General features: G+C 36.7%; 1 protein-coding gene across 2 annotated transcripts in view; it reads right to left on the bottom strand.

Moving 5' to 3' along the window:
* The window catches only part of SGCZ (sarcoglycan zeta), a 430920-nt gene that overhangs the window by 371503 nt on the left and 34036 nt on the right, over window positions 1-25381 (bottom strand). Inside the window, exon 2 of one of the 2 annotated variants that reach the window (XM_033060385.2) lies at window positions 6493-6564. The exons of the other annotated variant lie outside the window; for it this stretch is intronic. Coding sequence (XP_032916276.1) covers window positions 6493-6564 — 72 coding nt within the window. The remainder of the gene's footprint in view (window positions 1-6492; window positions 6565-25381) is intronic. 2 annotated transcript variants of the gene reach the window in all.

The following is a 25381-nucleotide window of genomic DNA, read 5'->3' as shown; positions in this document are numbered from 1 at the left end:
GGGGATATTCCAATTTTTCAAAGAATGGGTTTCTGGTTGCGATTGTTCGTGCTTCTTCAGGCCTACCTACCAGTTTCGTCTTTTCCCATTGTAAGCACAGCTGAGCAAATATAAGATGACAGACAATCAATCATTATTTAAGTTTAACTAAAATCTAATTTTTCTAATATTATATTTCACACCCTTTTGACTAAAATTTTCCCCCGAACCCGGAAGTGCACCTTATAGTCTGGTGCGCCTTATATAATGTACAAAGTTGTGACATTTGCCACCCGGAAGTGTGAGCCGTGAACCATGGGGGGAGCCCGCAGTGCCACGGCAGCCAGGTGGAGGCGGGCCCGGGGGCCCATGACGCCGGGTGGGGGCGGGCCCAGGGGCCCGCGGCGCCGCCCCTCCCGGGTCCAGGCGGACCCTGGGGCCCACAGCGCCACCCCTGTCGGGTCCGGGCGGGCCTGGGGGCCCATGGCTGCCGGGTTGAGGCAGGGCCTTGGCCAGCAACTGCGCAGGGGGAGCTGGGGGCGGAGCCTCACTGCAAAAAAAATGTGCGCCTTATAGTCCGGTGTGCCTTAGATGATCTACAAAGTTGCAAATTTTGCCAACTCCCGGGGGCTGCGCCTTATAGTCTGGTGCATCTTATGGTCATGAAATTACTGTACTTTGCCTAAAAAGGGGATTTTTTTTTTATAAATGCTGTATTTAATAATATTTTTCTAATTGTTTAATACTTTACATTTATTTGTATTGTGTATTACACAAAGTTAGGACCTATAAGAGAATTACTGCTACAAGAAAGTATTTCAAACAAAATTAACAGCAGCTGAAGAAATCTAATAAATTATCATTTGATTTTACTCTTTCCTGTATTAGTTTATCTTTTCCTCTTGACAGTTGTTTTCAGTATAGTCCTTCTGTTTTTTGTGTTTCTTTAGTTGCCTTTTTCTTCCCTCAGTCTTTTCTCTTATTTCTTCCTGCACAGTTCTGTCTTACTATTTTTAGTTAATTTGCCCTTGTGTCTTTTTTCAACCATCATTTGGGCTCAGCAAGAGAGAAAAACTATTTCACACAAGGAAAGAGCTGCATGGAAAAGAACAATGTTTTTTCTTAGTCTTTCCTAATGAATCTGTGCTTCTTCCAAGTGAAAATACTTGAAGAAATGATTTGCTGAAATTCACTTGTTTAACAGGGAAAAGTTGCATCTATCTGCCATTTAAGCAGTAATGTGCTTTAAAAATAATTCAGTCAGGCAGCACAATTATGGTGGCCACACTTATGAAAGTGATATTGAAACTGTAATTTATGGCAATTTGTGGTTTATAACAGAGACTATCTCTGGTTTGTTAAAGACTTTTTTATTCTTTCCTGGGTGCATATTCTTATTGCTTCTCAGAGTTATAAATTCCAAAGGACATACACATGAATGCAAAAAGTTAGTAAATTCTTCTTGATCACCAATTGCATGTTGGTCTAAAACATTGACAATACATTGTTGTAGAAATACTGCCTATAAAAAAGTGGGATGAAGTTTTAAGAGATATGACATGTTATCATTAATGAATTACATGCCTTGAATTTTATGTACTGTAGAGTTTAAAATAAAAACATTTTGGTATATAAAAAGTTCTCTTAGACTAACTTAACCTCAAAAGAGAGGTTCAAAATGTTACAAGTGGAGAAATATGTCACTCCAGTTTGGATAATATTAAGAAAACAAAATCCCTTTTATCTACTCCAAAACTGTGCCTTAAACATAAATTTTCAGCTTTCTAAGAAAAAGTAATTCTGAGAAAATCAAGCAGCAAATATTTTCAAAAATTTATTTTTAATAATTGTATTGTCATCAATACCCAGTGGTTTGGAAAAATGTTGGAATCCCTTTTGCATATGTACTTCATTATCAGACAGAAAAGAGTTTCTGCCCTCAATGGAGGATAGAACACTTGGGAAAGAAAAGTCTCTGGACAGGAAATAAAGACAGGAGAAGTACAGTATCTTTACCATATCCTAATTTAACGACTTTCAACTATCTTCAAGCAACATTGATGTTTAAGTTTCCAAGTGTATAAACACTTATTGCTTATACAAATTTCTAGCAGCACATGCACGAAGAAATGTAAAATCATGTATTATTTTAATCAGGACCTTGAAAAGGATATTTCGTGCTCTTTAATGTGGCAAAGTAATTATCATTTTAAAGAGTTCCTAATGCTGATATTTCAGTATTCAATAAGGTGTATGGGAGCTGTAGAATAACCATTTTACATATGAAGTTTCCCTGTGAAATTCAGAAATAATGAAAAAAATCATTCCAAAGGAAATAAAAGCAGGAAATATTTTCTGTTCTATTTCACCAAAGAAGCTATTTGAACCTTAAGACATTTATAAAATAATCAACTCCCATTTTTATCACTGTATATTTCTGAGCTGAGTGGTGGAGTTGACACACTTGAGAGACAGGATGCCATCCAGAGGGACTTGGACAAGCATGAGAAGTGGGCACATGGGAATCTCCTGAGGTTTAACAAGACCAAGTACAAGGTGCTGCACCTGGGTTGGAGCAATCCCCAGTATCAACAGAGGCTGGGGATGAGCAGATCCAGAGCAGCCCTGTCAAGAAGGACTTGGGGATGCTGTGAGAAGCTGGACATGGCCCAGCCATGTGCAGTCACAGCCCAGAAAGCCAAACGTGTCCTGGGCTGCACCCAAAGCACCGTGGGCAGCAGGGGAGGGAGGCGACTCTGCCCCTCTGCTCTGTTTTGGTGAGACCCCAGCTGGAACACTGGAGCTGGAGCATCCAGCTCTGGGGTCCCCAACACAGGAAGGACATGGACCTGTTGAAGTCCAGAGCTGTACACAAACACAATCAGAGGGATGGAGCACCTCTACTATGAGGGAAGCCTGATGGACTTGGGTTTGTTCAACCTGGAGAAGAGAAGGCTCTTGGGAGACCTCACTGAGGCCTTTCAGTACTTAAAGGGTTTTATACAAAACATGGAAACAGACTTTTTAGTAGGCATTGTGGAGATAGGACATGGAGTAATGGCTTTAAACTAAAAGAAGGTAGAATCAGACTGCAGGGAAGAAATTGTTTACTATGAGAGTGGCGAGACACTGGAGCAGGTTGCCCAGAGAGGTGGTAGATGCTCAATCTATGGAAACATTCAAGGTCAGGTTGGATGGGACTCTTTGCAACCCAATCTAATTCAAGATATCCCCGATCATTGCAGATGGATTGGATTAGATGGTCTTTAAAGAGCCCTTCCAATCCAAAGCACTCTATGATTTTAATAAACAGCTCCAACATATTTCATAAACAAAATAAAAGAAAAATACTTATAATTGCATATGTTTAAATTCATGGTCCATTTCTAGATTTCTGAGAATCACAGTCAATTCTATTTCAGTGATAATTTAATGGAATAATTCTAATTGTGAAATATATAGTATAAATCTATGTATTAGGTAACTAGCCCAGTGTATTCAGAAACATATGTGTTATATTTCTCTCAATAAACAGTCCAAGCACCTCTCTTCCCCTTGCTGGCTTACTTCAATATTTGAGAATGAAGGTACACACTACCTGATTAAGTTAAATGAAACCTCAGAATACCAACATATTGAAGATATTGAAAATAAGTCATAAAAAATGCTGTAAAAGAAAAAAAATCTGGAAAAATTTATATCATAGGTCTGTTTAAAATCTAAACACACAAGGTAGTCCCAAGACATTTTTTGCTTTTGTGATCTATGGAGTAGCAAATTACAGTATGTAATATTTTAAACTCATGAGGTTTGATTTCGTAAAAGAGTTCTGAGTTTTAAAATCTGCTCATATGAGCACATACTACAACCCAACCAGTTCAGAGCATTTGATAAAGTAAAAAACATATTTTTTACATTACCATAAGTAGTTATTATTCCTCTCAACATAATTAAAGAAAATTTCAAGTAATGTCCAACTAAAACCTAGGTTTATTTTTTATTTAGCTAATTCTGGAAGAATCACATGAATCATCTTGAGTACTCTCAACTGCAGAAGTGTGACCTGAGCTGTTTATGTTCACTATTGGTTTTCCATGACTGAGATGCAGCTGTAATCAGGAGAGAACAGTTGTAAGTGAGCACAATTTGTTGTCTAGCACATAATCTTGGTCACACTAAAGCTGGTCCCTAACACAGGAGGTAATTAACAAACACCTCCACATCTCCTTTCCCCTTTCATAAGTGCACATCAGACAAAGGTAAGTGCAGTAGCACTGTCATTTATTCAAATATCAAGGGACTATGCTGATTTGATTTGACATACATGTTTTCCCAATATATGAGGCTGATCAGCTTCAATAAAACAATTACAGAGAGCACTGTTCGTTCTGAAATAGCCTGTCAATAGTTTGTCAATCGTTCTCTAGGCAATTATGGCATTCTTTGATTTCACTGTTTCTACTTCATGTTGGTATTGCAGTGGTTCCCTCCTCAGAAATCTCTGCAGGAGGGCTATAACTGGCATCTACATCCCCAGCAATTATATTGCCTCTCTTTGACCTAAGTCATAGCAACAGTCAAGCACACTGGTATGTGATCTAAAAGTGTGTAGGGAATTTCTCCTTAAGAAGTTAGGATTATGACCCTCAGGGTAAAGAGAAAAAAAAAACAAACCCAAAACAGGAAAGCAAAATTCAGACCTCAGACTTCAGTCACAGGCAAGTATATTGATACAATATTTGTTCCATATTGTTCAGATACTGAACAGTATTTGTTCCATAAAAACAAATATTCATCTTTAACCTCCAGGATGCATCTATTATTCAAGTTTAATTAGGAAGAAAAAAACCAATATGTTGTTGCAGCCATATGGAAATGATAATCAGACATTTATTCTTTTGGTATATATAAAGTTGGCTTCTCAAAAGACTAATCTTTCATTTCCCCACAGACGTATATTGGAGGGAAGATTTTCCAGCTATCATTGTCTATTTATAGATGGAATTTGTATTTTCATTTTTCTCTTCCACAAAGAAAGGAATATTATTCCAACAAAATGCAAATTGTCTGTCTTTCAGCAATAACAACGGAATAAGCAGAAGCTGAAATTCTACAGTTGTTGCAGTGCTGTCAGACTGGTCACTGCAAAAGCAAAGAAGGTGTTTCTTTTGCTTATGTCATGATTTAAGCCCAAATGTCAACTAAGCATCATGCAGCCCTCTCTCGTCCCCCTATCCCCCATTAAATGAAATGTAGAGAAAGAAGAACCAGAAGCAAAGCCGGTAAGAAAATAAAAGTTCAATAATTGCAACAAAGTAAAATACAGTAGTAATAACAGTGATAGTAATAAGAATAATAATACATAAAACCCAAGAAAGAAAGTGATGCAAACTACAGCTGCTAATCCCTCACTGACCAATGCCAAAGCCCATCCATCTTTCAGGTAAATCCCCTGTTTATACACTGGGCATGATGTTGCATGTTATGGAATATCCCTTTGGCCAGTTTAGGTCACCTGTCTTCATCATGCTCCTCCTGCCCCCAAACTTTTTGTACACATCCTCAGTGGCAGAACAAAATGACAGGAAAAGAAATAGTCGTTGGCTTAGGGCAAATGCTACTTAACCACAACCAAAACATCCATGTGTTGTCAACATTATTCTCATAATGAATCCAAAATGCAGCACTGTACCAGCTGCTGTGAAGAAATTAACTCTATCCTAGACAAAACCAGGACAGCTTTCTTATAATTAATTAATGAATTAAAGCACCACAATGTCTTCTTGCTTAATCTGTTTATTTTCTTTATTCAGATAAGAGTTGCCAGTTTAATGGTGTATGCATCTTGAGTTAAATCTGAGCACTACTTATTAGTCAAAGACTTTTCCCAGTTGACAGAACTGTGAAAAATGCAATTTACAAAGCTGATAGATTATGTCTTTTAAAAAGCAGAAACTGTCACATTTATTCAACCTGCATGTAGAAGCTTGCTCACAATTATGTCAAAATGTGAAGATATCATGGACAGCAATTGGAAGAAATATTTTCAGTTTTTTAATATGTTCAAATTCTGCCTATATAAACAGTATAGATTAGAAAGCCCTACCAAAAAAATATAATGCATTCAACCAATATATTCACTTCTTCAAAAGGACTGAATTAAGCTTCTCTCTCTACCTGATTGATGTTACTTTTAAGTGTTATCTTTATGGTCTCATCTCTATCTTTCCTCAACAAAAAAAGATGCTAACACATACACTGAGAAGACTAAAAAGGAAGCAGGGGGAAGATCGAATTACCCACATAAAAAACTCACTGAAGCTGATAAGAGCTTAAGTCTCTGCAAAATTTCTTCTTTTTTCCCTTCTCCACTTCTACCTTGTGTAACACAAAGGAGAGAGCATGACCTTTACAATCCAAGTGACCTCATAACTGCTAAAGCTCTTAAAAAGATACCAATTCTCTGTCATAATGAAAGTGTCCCATAGAAAGATGAAACACTAGTCTACTCACAGGGCAGAGTAGGGCTTCTTTCCAGCCACAGAGTAAACTGAACTTCCAGTCTCTGGGTTTGAAAACTTGGACCTGAAAATAGGAATGAACAGTCTCATAATGTCCCAGGAGAATATGACTTATTCTGCTGCCAGGTGACTCTCTCCTAATTTATCTCAAAAATCAGCCTCTATGCAATTAAAAGCTAAAGAAAAATCTCTCACTTATAATTTAATATAATAGAAGATGAAATCATAATGATGGAATCATAAATTCCTTTATACATGCATATATACAGGGAGAATATATTTGAATGTAAACTATAAAATTGACATTTAAGATGGAAAATACAACATATAGGTGCCTTTTTTCTAGAATTAAAGCCATGCTAAAGCCATGCTAAACTGCTAAAAGAAACATTATGCAAAATAACTTTTCATGATTCTGAATTTGCTTTGGACATCTTAATCTTAGGTTAGATTTGCAGCCTGGAGGGTGGGAGTCAATGTTTACTTGTTTTATTTCAGAGGTAAATAAATTTGGAAATGTGTAATTAATATGTAATTAATATTTGTACCAAAAATCAAGACAAATATAGTTAAAAAGTCCAACTGCAGAAAGTTTAACCTGAAAATTCAAAACCTGAACCTGAATATTTCTTCAGAGCTATTAGTGTAACATTCTGGTTAATATCCATACCAGTTAGGTAGAAAAGTAGATATACTTTACATGTAGTTAATACAAAGTCTTTAATTGCTGTCATAGAGAAGACCCCAGAGAGAAAAAAATTACACATTTTCCCTTTTTGGTGGCTAAGAAGTTTCAGTGGTTGCAGAACTATTCCACTATAACAGGTGGAGATTATCTAAAACCCTATTAAGTGGCTTGGTTTGCCCTTTAAATAGAAGTTTTAATGTGCAATGTAGATACGTGCTGGCCAGATCCATGCACAGGCATGTTCTTACAGTGCCGGAGTCATATGGAAGTTTCCTGAGTTACTAGATTAAAATTTTGATATAACTTGTCACTTTGGTGACGATGAACAAATCCAAAAGATGAAGTTGCTTACTGGATATGAAGCCTTAGATTTTTTTTTTTTTAATGTATTTATTTTTAAAAGGCACAGAACAGTTGGAGTAGCATGAGAATCCGAATTAAATTACAGGGAACTTCCATTAACTTCAACCAAGCAAGAGTTTCACACATTCATACTGACACAGGCTAACATACAAAACCTTTGACAAAGCGTAAGGCCGCAAAATCAGCTGCTTAAGACATGAAAGATGCCATAAATAACATCATCAGATGGGTAAAATTTGCCCAGTTTTCAATTCAGAAATTAAAATAACATTCCATCTATAGCATTTTTGAGATGCCTGCAGAGCTTCAGAACTGAAGCATTAAAATCTATTTCAGAGCTGTTGCATGAGTATAGAGAGGATTCTCTAGAAACAGCAAGATACCATCATGGACTAGCAGAGGAGTTGGAACAAGCAACATTCCTTCACAGACTTCAAAAACAGCCTCCAAAGAACAGGGAAGTATTATCTGTCAAACTAGCTATTGGCAGTGCTCTCCAGAGCAGTCAGAATCAGGTTCCCCATTTCATCATCATTTTTTCCCTGGCTGAGCTCAAGACCTCACAGCCGTCTGAGCACACAAGACCTCCTCACAGTTCCCTCAGTTGCTTCAGCTTTTCTAAGCAAGACTCACCATTTCTCTCTCTCATCTCTTTCTCTAGTTCTGTCATGTTATTTCTTCTTGACATAATCCAAATTTGTCTCACAAGGTTTTTCTTTGCCCTTGCCTGCCTCAGTTCCCTGAAGTTATGTCTGTGTGAGAAAGTAGAAGATTCATAGGGTGAATCAGACCTGAAAGTCCAATTTTGTTTTCCAAATTTCATATCTAGTTTCACCACAGAGGCAAGTATGTGACTACAAATTAAGTCAGGTACCTCCTGATGAGAAATCTGTAATCTTCTCTTCACTTGATTTTCTATACTGTAAAGCAATAATTTACCATGAAGTGCTTTCAGCTAGAGAGCACACACCTAGCAAGTTATGCTGAAATTATGTCCTACTGCATTATTTTTGAAATGCATTTTACTGTTTGGGGAGGGGGTCATTTTGTAGAAGCACAGTAAGATATTTGCTACTCCAAAAGCTGAAAACTGCCTGAGGAGAATACCAGTTGTGACTTTATGAGCTTTTTAATGTGGGAAACAGGTCTAAGGTAATAAATGATTTAAATAAAAAACAGTAAATGTTTTTAAAAGTGACATACAGAGAAAATGCCACTGTATTTTCACACAGAGTATTTACACACATAAAAAAAAGATTGGTCAGTATTAGCTTATGATTCCAGCTCTATTTCATTCTTAAATGTCTTTAACTGGTAACACATCTCTTTTTGTGTCCCTGTCAGACCTTTCCCATTTCTGCCTTATAGAAATAAAACCTACAAAAACCAACAAACAAACAACAACAAAATACCTCATTTCTCACTCTTCAGTTTAATCATTTTTTCCTCCCTGTCTACTTCAATCCCCTTGTTCACTCTCCAGCAGCCTTCATATCTCCAGATAAACACTGTTCTTTCCTTTTCGATGCAAGTTCCCAAAAAAAGATTATGAAGGAAAATAAGTGCATTACAGATTAAGGTTATTACCACTGTTATCTCTGACAGTTATGTTTAAGAAAATTTATAACAAAGAAAGCACAAATCTCACATCCTCACCTGCCTACATCATGGGAGAGATTCACATGTAAAGTTTTAACAAAATCTGGATTATAATTTTCATATCTCATTTGAAAAATGTATAATTTGAAAGTTGATATGCTCAAACATCGTAAGGCTTTGCATTTTATATTTCAAATTACTATTGATTGCTCAAAATACTGAGATTCTAAGCCTAACAAGAGTGAGATAAGATCGATGTTGTATTTTGTTTACTAAATATACATTTTTCTCCTGAAAATCAACACATCTGCAGTGGTTATATACCTATTACATTGCTCCAAAATCATTGTGTTTTCAAGAAGATCTAAAAATTATACTAATTTTCTCCAACACAGGGCCTTTTCCTACTAGTTTTTGGTTGGTTTTTTTTTTTTTTTTTTTTTTTTTACACCTGTGTAAATAAACAAATCATATATTACATAAGCACTGTTGATTCCCAGGAAGTTTGGAAGAGATGTTTATGTCAACTTGCAACACCTATAAAGAAGATGTGGCCCTTTCATTCTGTGTTGCAGAAATATAATTTTCAACTAATGATTTTGCTGATTTTCACAGAAAATTATGAACATGCCTTATTTTTGCATTTCATAAAAGCTAGTACATTTATTTATATATTTTCCAGAGAATAAAAAAAAAAAAACCAAACATTTCCTATTTTGAAATTTGGTCAACTTATCAATTCAAGTTTTTGAGAATCAAGTAAAATGAGTTCAAATGGGAAGCAAACAAACAAACACCAGCACCTCAAAAAAAAAACCCAAAACCAACAAAACCAACAAAACCCCATAAAACTAGATGCAGCTATCTAAGCATTGGACTTGTTCTTGCATTACAGATTGCTGAGGAAAGGAAAGGTGAAAAGCATGTTGGATGACAGCTGAGTACAAATCCCTGCTTTGTCTCTAAATTTTGGTGATAAAACATGCCACTCAGACCTCCAGAAGATTTTGAGTGTTTCACCGCTGCTCAGTTACTCTGTACTTTCTGCATATACATCTACATATTCACATGTACACATACACACACTCACACCTTTATTCCCACCTTTCTCCCACACATTTGAAAAAACCTCGCATTGCAAATCCACTGAGAAGAACTTAAAGATAACTCAAAGTTATATCATTATACATTCAAGAGTGAGGAGGCAGAGCAAAGTAAAAGCTAAACTTTTAGATTTATAGCACTGGTTATCTCTGCATTTCTCTTTATGGTCCCATACAAATACAACAGAACTTACACCTTCCAGTACTTTAGAGTCAAAGGAAAAATTAACTATTCCTGAATCCACTTCATTTTGAAATCCTAGAATAATAAAACTTAGATAATTAGCAGTTTGCCAAGAAATTCCGGATCAGTGCTATCCAAGGTACCTAAATGAACTGCATGGGGAAAAGAGATGGGAAAAAAGATTTTTGTTCTTTCACAAATAATAATTCTATATAAATTGACTGTGATGAATGCTGGTACTGAAGTGAGTGAGATTTAAATGCTACTCTCAGCAATTAAACTAAAAACAGTTAAATAGCTGTTCTAAAGTTACTGAAGCATAACTCAAGTAAGTAATTAAGCTAGGCATAAAAATGTTATTTCAAATTTATTATATACACAGCTCATATCCAAAGAAATATGTTCTATTGGGATCCTTTTTTCCCAGTTCCGTTTCTTGGACAAGGATGAGCATAAGAAAAATTAATTATATTTTGCCTCCTTGCTCTGCAGTGATAAACCAGACTGTCAACAGCATACTGCATCATTTGTTCAGGAATCTGCAAGATTTGGGATCCGAACCCTGCCTTTCCTTCCATCCCATCTGTTGTGGAAGTGATTGTAGAAGGGTTTCTGTTAATATTTTAAAAGACTGCTTTAAGGAGGTTGGTGTCATTTTAAAGAAGGAGGTGGGATGTTTTTTTACAGGTTAAGTTTTCTCCTGACTCAACTGCATCTCATCTTTTTCCTTTTTTTATATTAGTTAAAGTATCTTCAACAGAATCAGGTTAGAAATTCTGAATATTTATGCCTATAAGCTGTACACAGAAAAAGAGACACGGGCTATTAAAAACAAAATGCTCTACAGACAGTTCAAGGTTTTCCAGCTTTGTTATTGATCTAATCATCAATGTGGTCTCCAAAGGAGTAAGGAGGAAAGGAGGAAACATACAGTAAAACTGAAGCCGTGGCATAACATATTGCCATATATACATTGGTATGAACACTACAATAAGAAAATTAAAAACATTTCTCTCCTCCTGCAGCAGCTGCCTGCAGCTATATTAACCTAGTACCTCAGCAGCTTGGGCACATCAAATGGACAGAGTCAAGGGAGACTGGAAGATCTCCTTTGGATGCTCTCCAAAGCCCAGGCTATGGCCAGGAAGTAATTTATTAAGCATACTTATTCGGTCTGAAGGAGATTTATTAAAATTTATTGTTTCCTCTGAGAAACACATAAACAAATTTAAGTTCTGACTGAGGTGCTATCTTCAAATTCATTCTTTATAAAACCTCAGTGATCTTCAGTTATTCCACAGCTATTTCCTAAAGACAAAGAGCCTTTATTGGCAACAGAAGTAACTCAGAAGAAAACTGGTGAAAACAGGAATTGCCAAAACAACTTCAATAAAGGTATATAAATCAAGAACATTCATAAGAGAAAGTCAATTACATTTCTTAAGCTTCAGAAGAAGAGGCAGAGCACATTTTATTTGCAGCAAAAAGGGATAAAAGATACTCAGAACTACGAAACAAAGGAAGCTGAAACTGCGTAACATGCCAGACATTCAGACTACTTTGATACAACAGTTTCAGACAGTCTAAGAGCAATGGGCACATTATTTTCTGTAGCTTTAAAAGCCAAAGCCTTCCTTGAGATTCTTGGAAGAGAAGTGCTAAGATGAAAATGAACTGCTATTAAATATAATTTGGAGTTGTTATGCTGCTTTATGATTACTTTTGTTGACAATATTTTCCTCCTGCCACCTCTGTAATCAAAGATTTCTTTCATTTTGTTTGAAACTTGCCGCGTTGCAACATTAGTCTTGCCTAGTTTTAAAAGTGACTCCAGATAAAGCAAGCTAATAAGGACAGAGAGAATTTTTTTTAGTAAGTCTGTAAATTTTATTAAACTGCATGTAAATGAACCTGAGACAGATTTTAAAGACCAAGGTATTGGGTTAAACCTCTTTTAAATTTTAGATGTCAGCATCAAGTAATAGATTTTGAGGAAAAGCCCTTCCTATGTGGCAGCACACACAAGCAACTCTCAGGTAAGAAGCAGATGGCAGACAAACAGCTGAATGCTCTGAATATTTTACCAAGACCATCACTCAAATCAAAAAGGGAAGAACAAAAGAGACAAATTAAGGGATGGAAGTAACTCTTAATGCTCAGATTTGCCTCAAGACACAAATTTAAAAAAAACTAAGTGGAGGAAACCACTACCTCTTCACAAATAGCTTCAAAATTGTCTTGCTTCTGTCACAGACACAAGTTTACCTAGTCTGGGAAGTGTTACAACTGTGAAAAATAAAGTCTCACTTCTTAGCTCTGTTCTTGGGATGGGTAGGATTAATCACTCAAATCTTTAAAAACTGATCAAGGAAAAAGACTAAGAAGGATTAAGAGATACTGGGAAGAAAATAATTAATCCAAAAGGAAATTTCCAGAGCTTTATTTTGAGTTTAAAAGCAAGTCAAACTAATAGCATTTCAGACTGAAAGAGGGAGATATGGGGATATCCTGGCCTATATAATTTTACTATTCCAGCAGATTATCTATTTTCCTTCATATTTCTAAACTGTATACAGATCAGTCCTAAGAAACTCTTGAATATAACTCAGTTTTCAGTTCTAAAGGCTGTATTTAAACAGGCATAGATAGGAAACAGAATCTTAGTCATACAACAATAATAATACAATGGCAGTGTCCATCTCTTTCCCCAGGGTTACAAAACTGGGAGTTGCATAGCACTTGGACTGAGCATATACCATTGTGAATGGATGCAATTATAGATTGCATGCTATTTTAGTTATGATTGGTCAATTTACAGGCAATTTTATCAGCTGTGATAAAAAGCATACAATATTCTCCCATATTGTTCTGGGGTCTTGATTTTATTCTTATACTGAGAGGTACTTTGGCACCTTAATCAGTATTGACCTCAAGAGTTACCTGTAATATGCATTTAGAAATTGGAGAATTTGTGATTTAACATTTGAAAATCAGCTGTTGACACTTTGGTGTCAACAAAAACAGTTGCTGAATGCCCAAAACAATGCACATACTTGATACAAAAGCAATAATGTGGTACAACTTTCCTGGTGTCTTTCTGAAAAAACATATTGAATTGTTATCCAGTGGACAAAACAATCAGGACAGCTTTACATTATTTTACTTCTAATTTGTTAATGATGGGCTTAGAAACTTTTCATATGGAAACTTCTTTCCAAAGTTAAGAATTTTTTTTTATTTAATTTCTCAGACAAAAAGAATTTTCTTGAGTAGTAAACTTCAGTTCAAGTATAAAGTTTCTTTCTAGCAATGAAGAATATTAGATTCCAAGGAAATGACCCCTAGACAATAGAACAGCACAAACTCTCAGCAACAACATCCTAAGAGGTAAAAACACTTAGAGAAAAAACCAAATGTTGAGACTGGTTGCCCAGAGAGGATATACAATTTGTGTCCTTGGATATATTCAAAACTCCGTGAACAAACTGAGATTATTGGGCCAGCTTTAAGCAGGATGTGGGAATAAGAGAGCTTCAGAGGCCCCTTGCAACCTCTAACATTCTGCACTTGCATGATTCTATTTTTGCTAACTCTGTGCAAGTAATTTTCTCCAAATCACTCTATTAAGAGAAGATAGACAAAATAATTGAAGAATTGAGAGGAGAAGCACAGGAGGAATGAGCTGGTTGCTCAGAGGTAATTGCTGAATTATTATCAGAACCAGAACCACCAGATAAGAAGTGCTGACAGCAAATTGGGCTGTTTATTCATTAGTATTTCTAGTGAGCACTTACTACTACATTCTTGTTAGAGTTGAGTCTAAAGCCGGTTTGAAAGGCAAATAATGAAATTCACAGAAGCAAAGCAAGAAGCACTGAAAGGGAATAAATATAGGGAGAGACACATGGAGTAATTAAGATTCAAAGTTCTCAGATTATAGGAAATCATGATGTGTTTTGTACTAAAAGAGACAAGTAGAGAGAACAAAGCTAGTGGAAAGAGCCTGAAGTCAAATTAGGAGAGGAAGCAGTATGGTACTGGTGGAAGAAGGAAACCTACAGTGGGTGCCTGGGGTGTATATGTGATGGAAGAATAAATTTATTGGAGATGGCAGTGTATAGTGACAGACTGCAAAAGAGATAAAACCAACAAAGACCTCCTTATGCACATCAGTTTTGCTGCTACAGTAGATAATACTCATTGAATCAATATGCCAAAGGGATACTAAAGAATAAATAAAACTCTTTGGAGTTGAGAGGATATAGTTTCCACCAGTTAAAAAAACAATTACTTAACTGAATAGGTTATAGTATGCTATTATAGCTGTATAATAAAATTGTTTCTCTGCATCTTGGAGTACCTGCATACTTGTTTTGTGAATGAAATATTGTCTGCATACTGTAGAAATAATGACTCAGCTGGTTACAAAAATTCTTGAGCCATTCTGAACCTTCCAGCATCCTTTAGTAGAATTAAATGCCTATCAGTTGACTGGAGAATTTGGAAAAGTTTTAGAGAATGAGGTACGTCATTGTATAAAAAAAAATGATAATTTATATTTTTGAGTAATTGACAATGATCTAGGTGATAGGTTGTGTGTGCATGTTTTGGGTGACAGAAGCCAGATGTGTGGTATCAGTGCTTATGGCAGCCTCTGTCTATTCTCGTAATCATGAGGTATATTTCCTCAACATATTCACTCCTAGCAGCAGTAAGGTTTGACTAGTGAAATTATCTGTTCTCTCATCAGGCTCCTATAGCCTGAAGTAATTTTCCGAGTTCCTTAGTACTACATGTGACTTTGAATGAATCTCATGTGTTGCGTATTAGACCCTTCATTAAGCATGTTTCTGCTGTCCTTACAATCTTTAAAAATGCTCATCCAGAGCCCTCAAAAAAATGTAAATACTTAATTTTGCTATCTTTAGCAACACCCAAGTGTCTGTGTGGGAAAAAAATCGGACAACATTCCAGCAGAAAAAGTAGTTCTAGCAAGCTGAAGAAAATATAGCTGTGGGACATATTAACTGGTACCAGCTCTGTTCATCATACACATTATAGACCAAGAACAGATTCGTGCTTATTCCAGATTCAGTCAGGAGTCCACTAATAATTAATGTCCTGAAAAGATAGAGAAAAATAAATTATGCTTTGGTTAGAACCATACTTCCTATCCAAAAGTATGTTAACACTTTCTATTTTTTTTTTTTCTTCCTTGTAATGACAAAAAAACTGGAAACATTTACACCAATTACAACTGGAGTCTTTGTATTTGACATGTAGTGGAACCACCTGATATCTTTCTAACCTACACCAAGGATGCACACCAATATTGTAATAGCCCTCCGACCATTCTTTAAAATGTGTTACTTGACCTATAGACATGAGTAATCCTGTTGGCTTTAACACAAAAAAATTAACTAAGTGCATGATAATAGGCATCTACTTGGCACTTTTAAATGCATGAGATTTTTGTTTTTAAGTAGGTACAAGTCTGGACCTTCATGGGTTTTCACAACTGCAGCACATTACTAATATACATGGACATCCTCCCCACCCCTGACACTTCTTGCTTCCATGTCCTTACCATGTCATAGAAGAGGTACGCTCAAGATTTTCCATATAGCCTTTTTTTTTTTTTGCAGTTTTGGTGTGTACTCTTTAAAACACAAATTTGAATTTGGGAATTAGAAATCTCATCTGATGTATCACGTACATCACAGTTTTGCCCCCTTAAATGGAGTAGACCCTTAAATCAGTCATATATCTTCCAGGTCTCTCATTTCCTGAGAATACAGGCAGCTATTCTCTTCTCATTACCTATTTTTCAGTCAAGAATATGACACTCTAAATTTAGGATCATCACAGCCACAGGTACTGTACAGATATGTTAATAAAAAATGCTATTTTCTTTTCTCATTCATGCCAACCTGAAGAGATATGCAACACAGTCTTTGGAGTGGCAGAAATTATAGTATTAGTTTTGTAATCCTTTATAGAATATTGTTGATGAGTAGCTTCTTTGTGAATCAGGAAGGTGACCCTGCAATCATCACAGTTCATCAAATTTCACTTAATAAGAGCTCAAGAGGGCACTGGTGAGAAATACAGTGTAGAGGGATAACTGGAATGAATTTGATGATACTGCTTTATAAATTGTATCTAGAACTATTCAATTAGTTTGAGGTGTTGAAATCTCAGTGGAAAAACTAAACAAGGCAAGATTTTTAGGAAAAAAGAGATTTCTCTCAACAAATATTACTCAACATAAAAACCAAACTTTTAGGTCAAAATAATTATGTCAGATAGCTTCTCCCTTTCATTCAAACCACACCAGCTGGTCTCACAATCTTTTCCCAAAAGCCGGTGCTTTACTCACACGTCACGACAGCCATAGCATTGCTATAGCAACTGGAGGGAGGGTTGCTAAAAATGTATACAATTCAATCATTCAGCAAGACTAATTTGCAAAAAGTAGCCAACTAAAAAAAGGAGAGGTACCACTGCTACACACCCCTCTACATCCTCCCAACAGAGAGAGCACACACACACATTTTCACTCACCTGGCATCCTCCACCACCAGCAAAAATGTGAAGTTTTACTGATGCAATTGTAAAAACCATTAATTTATTGGAAACTAAATGGTGTCAATACATGTTGCAATGATTGTTTTCTACCTCTCAAGGTTTGTCATGACACTTACTCCACTCAAGTTTAATAAAGTATGTAAAACAAACACATTTTTGGCATTGCAATTAGTTTTAAAAAATGTTATTCTCAAGCCCAGGAGACCATTAAACTCTAGCCTTCAGAATGCTACACGAGACATGTGACACAAGTTTATATATCTCAGAAGTCAGTCCTGGTAGTTTCAGCAAAACAGTGGAGGAAAATATGGTTAGAAATCTTCAGTGACTCTTGGAAGAGGGTTTTTACTGGAAATCAGGGTTTTGCACAGTAACACATGGTCTCATTCAGTTCAGAAAGTTCATCGGAACTTTCCCAATTGAAAAAAAAAAAAAAAAACTGGAAATTACTTTTAAAATAATTTAAATTTTTGTACTAAAAACCATGATTTTTTTGCAACAGAGACACCTTCAAAATACTTTTTCTGCTACTAAATGTGCTTATATGAGGGAAAAACTCATGTTGTCTGCCTCTAACTTCACACACATTGATAATCTCCCCCAGAAGTTATAATATTTTATTATAACTCATTTATTAGACATAGAAGTTAAAGTGTCTCAGTCTTCCCGACTTGACTTTTCCAAAGCAAATTTGTCTGCTTTGTTCATATACTAGAACTTAGATGTCATGGTTTCAATGCTATATGATCAATAAACATGACCTCCATCTATCATACTCAAACACCTACCTTGGTTTCATAGGCATAATTAGATGGATTTTAATAACTTTAAGAGTCAAATTAATTTTTTGCATATTTTCCATGTGAGACCTCAAATACTGAATTATATCGCATCAAGTACAACATTCCACCAACTGTTTATTCTTTTTCTTTCCTGTACAACAAATATAGAAGTGGAATTTTTCTTGCCCTCAAACACCAAGAGTCACTGTCTAAATACATATCAAGTCTAATACGTTGGACTGAACTTTTAGCAGAAAATGCTTTTAGTCCTTTTGGTACCAGGATGGCTTTCTGCAGCCATCAGCTGCAGTTCTGAAAGCACTTGAAACATGTAGTTCTTTTTTTGCTAGCAGCTTGTGTGATAAATATGCCCATTAATAGCAGAAACCTGCAAGCAAACTTTCCAGCTGATGCCACGCACAACCCATCATTGCTTATAAGTATTGCAGCTCATTTCAGATAAGAGTCTCTCCAGCATTTTCCCCCCAGACTCAAGAAGTTTGTGGTGCAGGCAATGTTTTGGGTTGAGCAGACAGACTGGAGAGCCACAAGTGCCCTCTTCTGGATATCCGATGCTACTCCAATTTATCCATGGACCAGCACGGAGGACTGATTCGTGACCAGGTGTCTCAAATGCTCTCTGCTGAACTGTTTTGCACTCTGTATCTCTCATCTGAAAATGAAAAGATTTCTTGAATTGTAATCTTTTTAGTGTAAGATACACAGGCAAAAGAGCATCAGCCAAATTGTTTAATAATAAAATACCTAGCTGTGTAATTTAGGAAAGATTATTTCCATTTATGGGGAATGTCTCTGTTAATATGTTTCTTAACTAAGTACAGAAAATGGATCTTTAATCCTATCATTTTCAAGTATCATTTAGATTAAAAACTGGTCCTCCCTCTTTTTCCCCCAACTTTTTTTTCCTTTTCTTTTTTTGTCTTATAATATCAATAAGGATAATCTATGTATGAGTAAAAACTTTAGAATGTCAAAACTCAAACATTAGTGTATCTTATACCTAGCTACCAATCCTCAGTGAGGTAGATTTCTCAATTCCCATCTGTGCTGAGAGTGTTCACAGTTCTGAAATGCTCCGAACCACATCCATAAATCAGTATGTGGCTAAATAGAGATTTAATATATTTCCTATAAGTTTAGATATCTGCATTTGAAAATCTAGGCATATGCATTCACACACATTAAAATGAATGTTGTGAATGACAGCAAAATTTACATATTAAATGTTGAAAGGAACTGAAAGCTACTGAAAGGAACACTGTAGACATGGGTTTATTCTATAATCAGCAGCATTTGGAAAGTTATGAACAAAACTGAAGCAAAATTGAGACATCTTTAATTAAAAGATTGATTGTATATCACTTCAGATGTCTAAGAAAGTTATCATTTTGACATATAAGAACAACCAGGAAGGTCATGTAAGCTGCGTCCAAGTTCCTCTCATGCTCCATCTGACTTCTGTCTAAAGGATATGGGGAAAACAGGTTATGAGACCCAGTAATTCTGTATTAGTTGTTCAGCATAAGTACATATTACTGACATCCAGCACATACAGTCCAGTAACCTTTCTGAGATCCTTTCATGTGAGAAAAACCTGTCATGTTTCCAATGTATAGAATAAAAGCAAACTTTAACCTTCTCAGCTTAAGCATGAAAAACCCAAAGTCAAAAACAAAAAGTGGAAATCAATTGCTGAATTCGCAAACACTACAGACAAGTGGAATGTTGTCATCAATTGTTTTGCAATATTTCTTCTTAACTAATATCATAATGTAATTCTTTATGGTGAGTCTGGAAATCAACATACAAACAGAAAAGTTCTTCCTGTCATGACTATTAAGTGATGTGAGGAATCCACCCAGCTCAACTGTGCTCAGGTTCCTAGTTCACTGCTTTGAGTTTTCAGATGTTGAAAGTCCATTACAGTCTTAAGTATATCTATCTATCTATCTATCTATCTATCTATCTATCTATCTATCTATCTATCTATCTATCTATCTATCTATCTACCTATCTATCTATCTATCTATCTATCTATCTATCTATCTATCTATCTATCTTTTTAATATCTCCACCTATATTTATTTCCTCACTTTCTGCATGGCAGCTTCTGTAGCTCTCAGATCCTTCGCTAATCCAAGTCACTATGGGTTCATAGGTGAGAAACTAACTCAGGAGAAAAGGAAAGATCCAGTCAGCCAAAAGGCAACCTTCAGCTTGCTCTGCAAATTGTTCTAGAAAATCCTGGGCCCCAGCACAAAACATGGCATTAAGTAGTCATGCCATGCAAAAAGCAAAGGAAAGTTGCAACAGAAGTCACATGAAAGACATACTGGTCATTTGTTGCAGGCTGGAACGTTAATCAAAATTAATCAGATAACCAGCAAAGGAACTAAATATTAAAGCAAAAAATTCAAAGCAGCATTCAAACTCTACATCCTAGACGTGCATTTCAATTTTCTTTTTCTCTGTGAAAAATTGCTGATAAATGTGGATTTCTGATTTACTCCTTGGAGAAGCAATTTCTGCCTGAGCCAGAAAACCCATGTAAATGAACTCAAATAATAGATCATTTTCCTAAATTTTCTTTTTCTCTGCTCATATTCGTTATACCAGTTTATGTTGCTGTCTGTAGATGATTGGAAAATACGAAGTATAGATGATGCCAGATAGCAAAAAACAACAAGCCATTGCGGACATGGTGGCAGCTGTGGAAATGCCAACCTACTTCTTATGTAAACACTCAAGAGGGGAAACCAGGGTATTTGCCATCTTCCTCTCGCCTGGCACATGGATCTGTTTGTGGATGTATGGCACCTATTGAACAGGATTTGCACACAGTTATTTTCTTGTTATCCCAACAATAGGTGTGCTAATAAAAAAAAAAAAACCAACAAACTCAATTATCTATGTCTTAAAGATTTTTCACAACATCTTCAGTTCTGTGGCCTCTTGAATCAAATAGCTTCCTCACATTTTTTACTCTCTAGATCTCTGAACTAATTTCATTGGTCTGTGTTGCTTTTTAGTACATCTTTTTCTGAAGAAACTCATTAACATGCTGGCTAAATCATTTGCTAATCACTAATGAAAATGTTAAATTAGAGCAGACATAAAATTGATCTCTGTGACATCTTGCTACACACTTCTTGCCCTTCACATCCCAGCTCAATATATTGTTGCTTATCATTATCTTTTATTTACGTTCAGTCTTTTGGACAGTTTTCAGCTCCTGTGTTATTCAAGTCAATTTCCAACTCTGCAAACCACTCTGTTATTAATTTTTGCTATCATAAATACTTCATTGGATTTTACATATATTAAGCTTCCTATATCCCTATTTTTCCTCTGTCTGTAATTTACTAGATGATTTAGAAGTGACTTGTGCCTGATATTCTTTCCTTATTCTATGACTGACTAAGCTTTGAGAGCTTGCAAAAGCAGCATCTGTTTCCATGTACTACCAAGACCTAAAGCCAGTCGTCTGGCACAGTGCTGTAATTTTTAGGATCATGCTTTCTATCAGCAATATATTTATCTCATCTCAGTGGCAGCTTCTCAGTTCTCCATGACTTTCATAAATCATTACAGGTGGTGTGGTCACCACCCTATATATCCTGGAATGCATATGCTCAGAATAGCTAATCTATTATTTTCCTCTCAACCTTCTGGTCCTATCCCCATAATATTAGTTTTTATCAGTTTTGATTTGCTTCCTTGATACAACCTTCTTTCGACAAAAAGGCAATAGCCTTTATTTACACTGGAATATGCTAAGCCCTTTCATTTCTGCTTTTTATTATTTCTATGTTTTTATGCTGCAGTTAATAGGAATAGTAATATATTTCCTTCCTTTCTGCAGAAAAAAACCCAAAAATATACCAGATTTATATATGGGTGCTTAAACATAATTTCAAAATCCACCAATACCCAGCACAAATCATGTGGCACAATTCTGAAGAGATTGCTTTTTTCTGGTCCATTTTTAAAACAACGTCTACCAATATGTCGAAAAAATTTTCTGATTAACTAAAGCTTTTTTATAAATCTTTTAAGAATTCTTAATTGAGCATCTGAGGAGACAGATATTGCTGTTATTTAACTATCTAATAATCATGAAATAGACAACCAATACTTTGATACCAAATTCACATTATTTGTTATTTTGGAGTTGGTCAGAATGATTAAATTTTTAGCGTGTGGGAAAAGCAATTTTTGTGCAAGAAAGATCATATACATCCTTAAATGAAAATTAATTATATCTAGGTCTAATTTTATTTATGAGCTTTCAGGGAACAGTATTAAATTCCTGACACCATAGAACTGATTAAACAGATAATATGGAAAAAAAAATGTAGTAAATAAGCCTTTTGGAAGGCAAAAGTCAGGAAAGAAGTACAGTAATTTCATGAATACAAGCCGCATGGAGTATAAGCCGCATTTCTGGTGCGTTGGCAACTTAGATGTCTTTGTCAATAAATAAGCCGCACCCAAATATTAGCCGCACTTTCGTTCGCGGCAAACCTGCACAAAGTCATCATTTAGTAACACAGTCATGGATTGCCGGGGCTTACTGGTTTACTGCTGACCTTGGAAACATTGTTTCCAAATGAAAAAAGACACAGACAATAGCTGCGGCACCGTTCCCTGCAAGTTTTATTTACAAGCCAAAAAAGACACGAACAATAGTGTGGTCATTTTGCGAGCGCTCCCAACGGATCCACGTTGCCTTTAAACAGCTTCTCAGCCATGCAGGCTGGCAGCCGAGCACCGAGCGGAGCCACATCTCCCCCCACTCATCTGCGAGAGCCCAGGGCCCCGCCCCTCCTGTGAGCTCACCACCCGCCCCTCCTGTGAGCTCGCCTCCCGAGCTCAGCGTCCCCCCCCACCCCGCGCGAGCCCAGCTAGCCGCGCAGCCGCACAAGACTGAAAACACTTAAAAAATACAGAAAAATATCACACACTTTTATTAAACTTTTAAACAGCTTCATTTTTCATTCATCAGCGGCTTCATCTTCCATGAAACCTTCGAAGTCTTCATCCTCCGTATTGGAAACCAGCAGTTGGGCAATGGTAGGATCCAGCGAACCTGAGCCAGTATCGCCCGTACCTTCACCGTCAGTTATCACTTTCGGTACTCGCGATGGCATTGCTGGTCAGTCCTGGAATGATGTCAGCTTTGGCGAACCCTCAGATGATAGTTGTGGCAGTTACTTTACCCCAGGCATCTATTATCCACTGGTAGACTGTAGCATAACTTGCTCTGCGCAGCCTCCCGGTGTTAGTGTAGGAATGCTTGCCTTCCATCATCCACTTTTCCCACAGAAATCGCACTTTAGCCTTGAAGGAACAAATAATACCTATGTCCAGAGGCTGCAGTTCTTTGGTCAAACCACCCGGTATTACTTCTTCATTTTCACGATTTCTTTCATGCTTTCCATTGTGTGGGCACGCATGGAATCCAAAATCAGCAGTCCTGGCAACTGATTAAAGAACCTATCCAGTGTGCCACCATAAACTTCCGTTAGCCAAATCTGCACTGTGTCTTCATCCACCCAGCCTTTTGAATTAACAACAACCTTTATTCCATTTGGAGATCTGTCTTTAGGGAGGGTTTTTCTTTTAAAAATTACCATGGGGCGTAATTTCTGCCCAGCTGATGAAATGCCGAGGATGACTATAAACGATGTCTTTTTGTTCCCTGTGGTTCTTATCGGTACCGTCGGTGTTCCGGTGTGCTCCATGGTCCTCGCCAACAGCATATTGAACGTGAGGGGTACTTCGTCCATGTTAATTATACAATGCGGCTGTGTATTTTTTTCAGAGATCTTGTTTTTGCAGTAACTCCGGAAGCTGGCTACCTTTTCCTTGTAGTCCACCAGCAACTGCTGACACATCGTGGTCCTTGTACGAATGGAGAGCTGCTGTCGCTTCATAAAACGGAAGCACCAAGACACTCCTGCTTTAAATTCTTCTATATGCAATTGCTTTGCAATTGCTTTGGCTTGTATCCATATGGCGACAGTTGATAAGCTTCAGCCAGCTGCCCTTTACTCAGAAATCCAGTGGTAAAGTCTGTCTTCCAGCTCTGGTCATCTTGCGTTACGGCCACGGAAACTTTTCTTTGTCTTTCTTGTAAGACGAAGTTCGTCCTCCTGCTGTCTCCATCTGCGTACCATGCATTCATTAATGTGGAATGCTCTAGTTGCAGGTCTATTCCCATGTTCTTTTGCATAGTTAATCGCTTTCAATTTAAACTCCGCGTCATACGCTACTCTCTTCTCTGCAGCCATGCCGAGGAAAGAACTCGCCGAGGGGAGAACGCACCGAGAGAAAAACTCACCAAGAAGAGAACGGGCCGAGAAGAGAACGCTCCGCGGGAACTCACCCTGATAAAATACCCCCCGGCCCTCAGTAAAGCCGTCATCCACAGGCAGGCAATAAGCTGTTCTCTGATTGGTTCATCGTCGGAACAACGGGAAACCATGGATTTCAAACTGTTTCAGCTCGGGACCGGATCGGCATGGTACTAGGTAAGGGCAGATATCACATTTTTGTTTATAAATTAGCCGCCCCCGAGTATTAGCCGCACTTCCGGGTTTCCACCAAAATTTTGGTCAAAACGCTGCGGCTTGTATTCGTGAAATTACTGTATGTCTTTTATATATCTAGTTATGTGGCACACATCATGTCAAAAAGAATTTCTATCTTTTCATGGATTATAATTATAATTTAGTAATTCATAAAATGCTACTAACTGTAGAATTTTAAACACATCCATGCAAAAAAATTAATTGATTATATGTATTGTAACTACACAAGACAAAAAAGCACAAAGATATTTTGTTTCCTGTATAAAGCAAAACACACCAAAACAAAGAAGAAAAAAGCCTGAAACTGCAAAAATTATTTTCAAAATAATGTTATTTGACTAACTTTATGGTCCAGAGAAATTAATTCTTATCTCTCTGGTGGAGAGAGAATTATGACAAGTGCCCAAACGCAAGCAGTCTTTTCAGCCCTTTGTAAAAAGCTGTCACCCATGACAGGGGACACCAGAAAAGTCTGCAGCCTCCTGTACAGAGCCATACTAGGAGCTCCAGAACATGAGAATGGCAATAGACCTTTATGTATCAGAAGCTGATAACAGAGGGTGAGATTTAGCTAGATGCTTTTGCTTTAGATGGCTACAGACAAGTGAAAGTAATTTAATTCCATGTATATTACTTAATATAAGCAAAACAGAAGAGGAATAAACATAAATTTGAAGACAAATGCAGAAGTAGTGGGAATATAATTTTCAGTATGAAGGTCTATGGAAACTTGCATCAAGTGTAGGGTATTGTTGCATGGTAGTCTGTTTTTAGGGTGCTGAAAAGCAGATGAATTAACATGCTTCAAAGTACTAAAATAGAACAAGCTATCTTGGATAAAAGTCTAGTCTAATTCTAGAAGTTTCCTCCAGTCCTTTGAGGCCAGTTTAGATTTAGAAATTTTGCTTGAATTTAGTGACTATTTGAAACTATTAAAAGAAAATTATCTCTTTGAATGCA

The sequence above is a fragment of the Catharus ustulatus genome, chromosome 5 (genome assembly GCF_009819885.2).
Source record: "Catharus ustulatus isolate bCatUst1 chromosome 5, bCatUst1.pri.v2, whole genome shotgun sequence".
NCBI lineage: Eukaryota > Metazoa > Chordata > Aves > Passeriformes > Turdidae > Catharus > Catharus ustulatus.
This window is presented reverse-complemented; position numbering and strand designations above follow the sequence as displayed.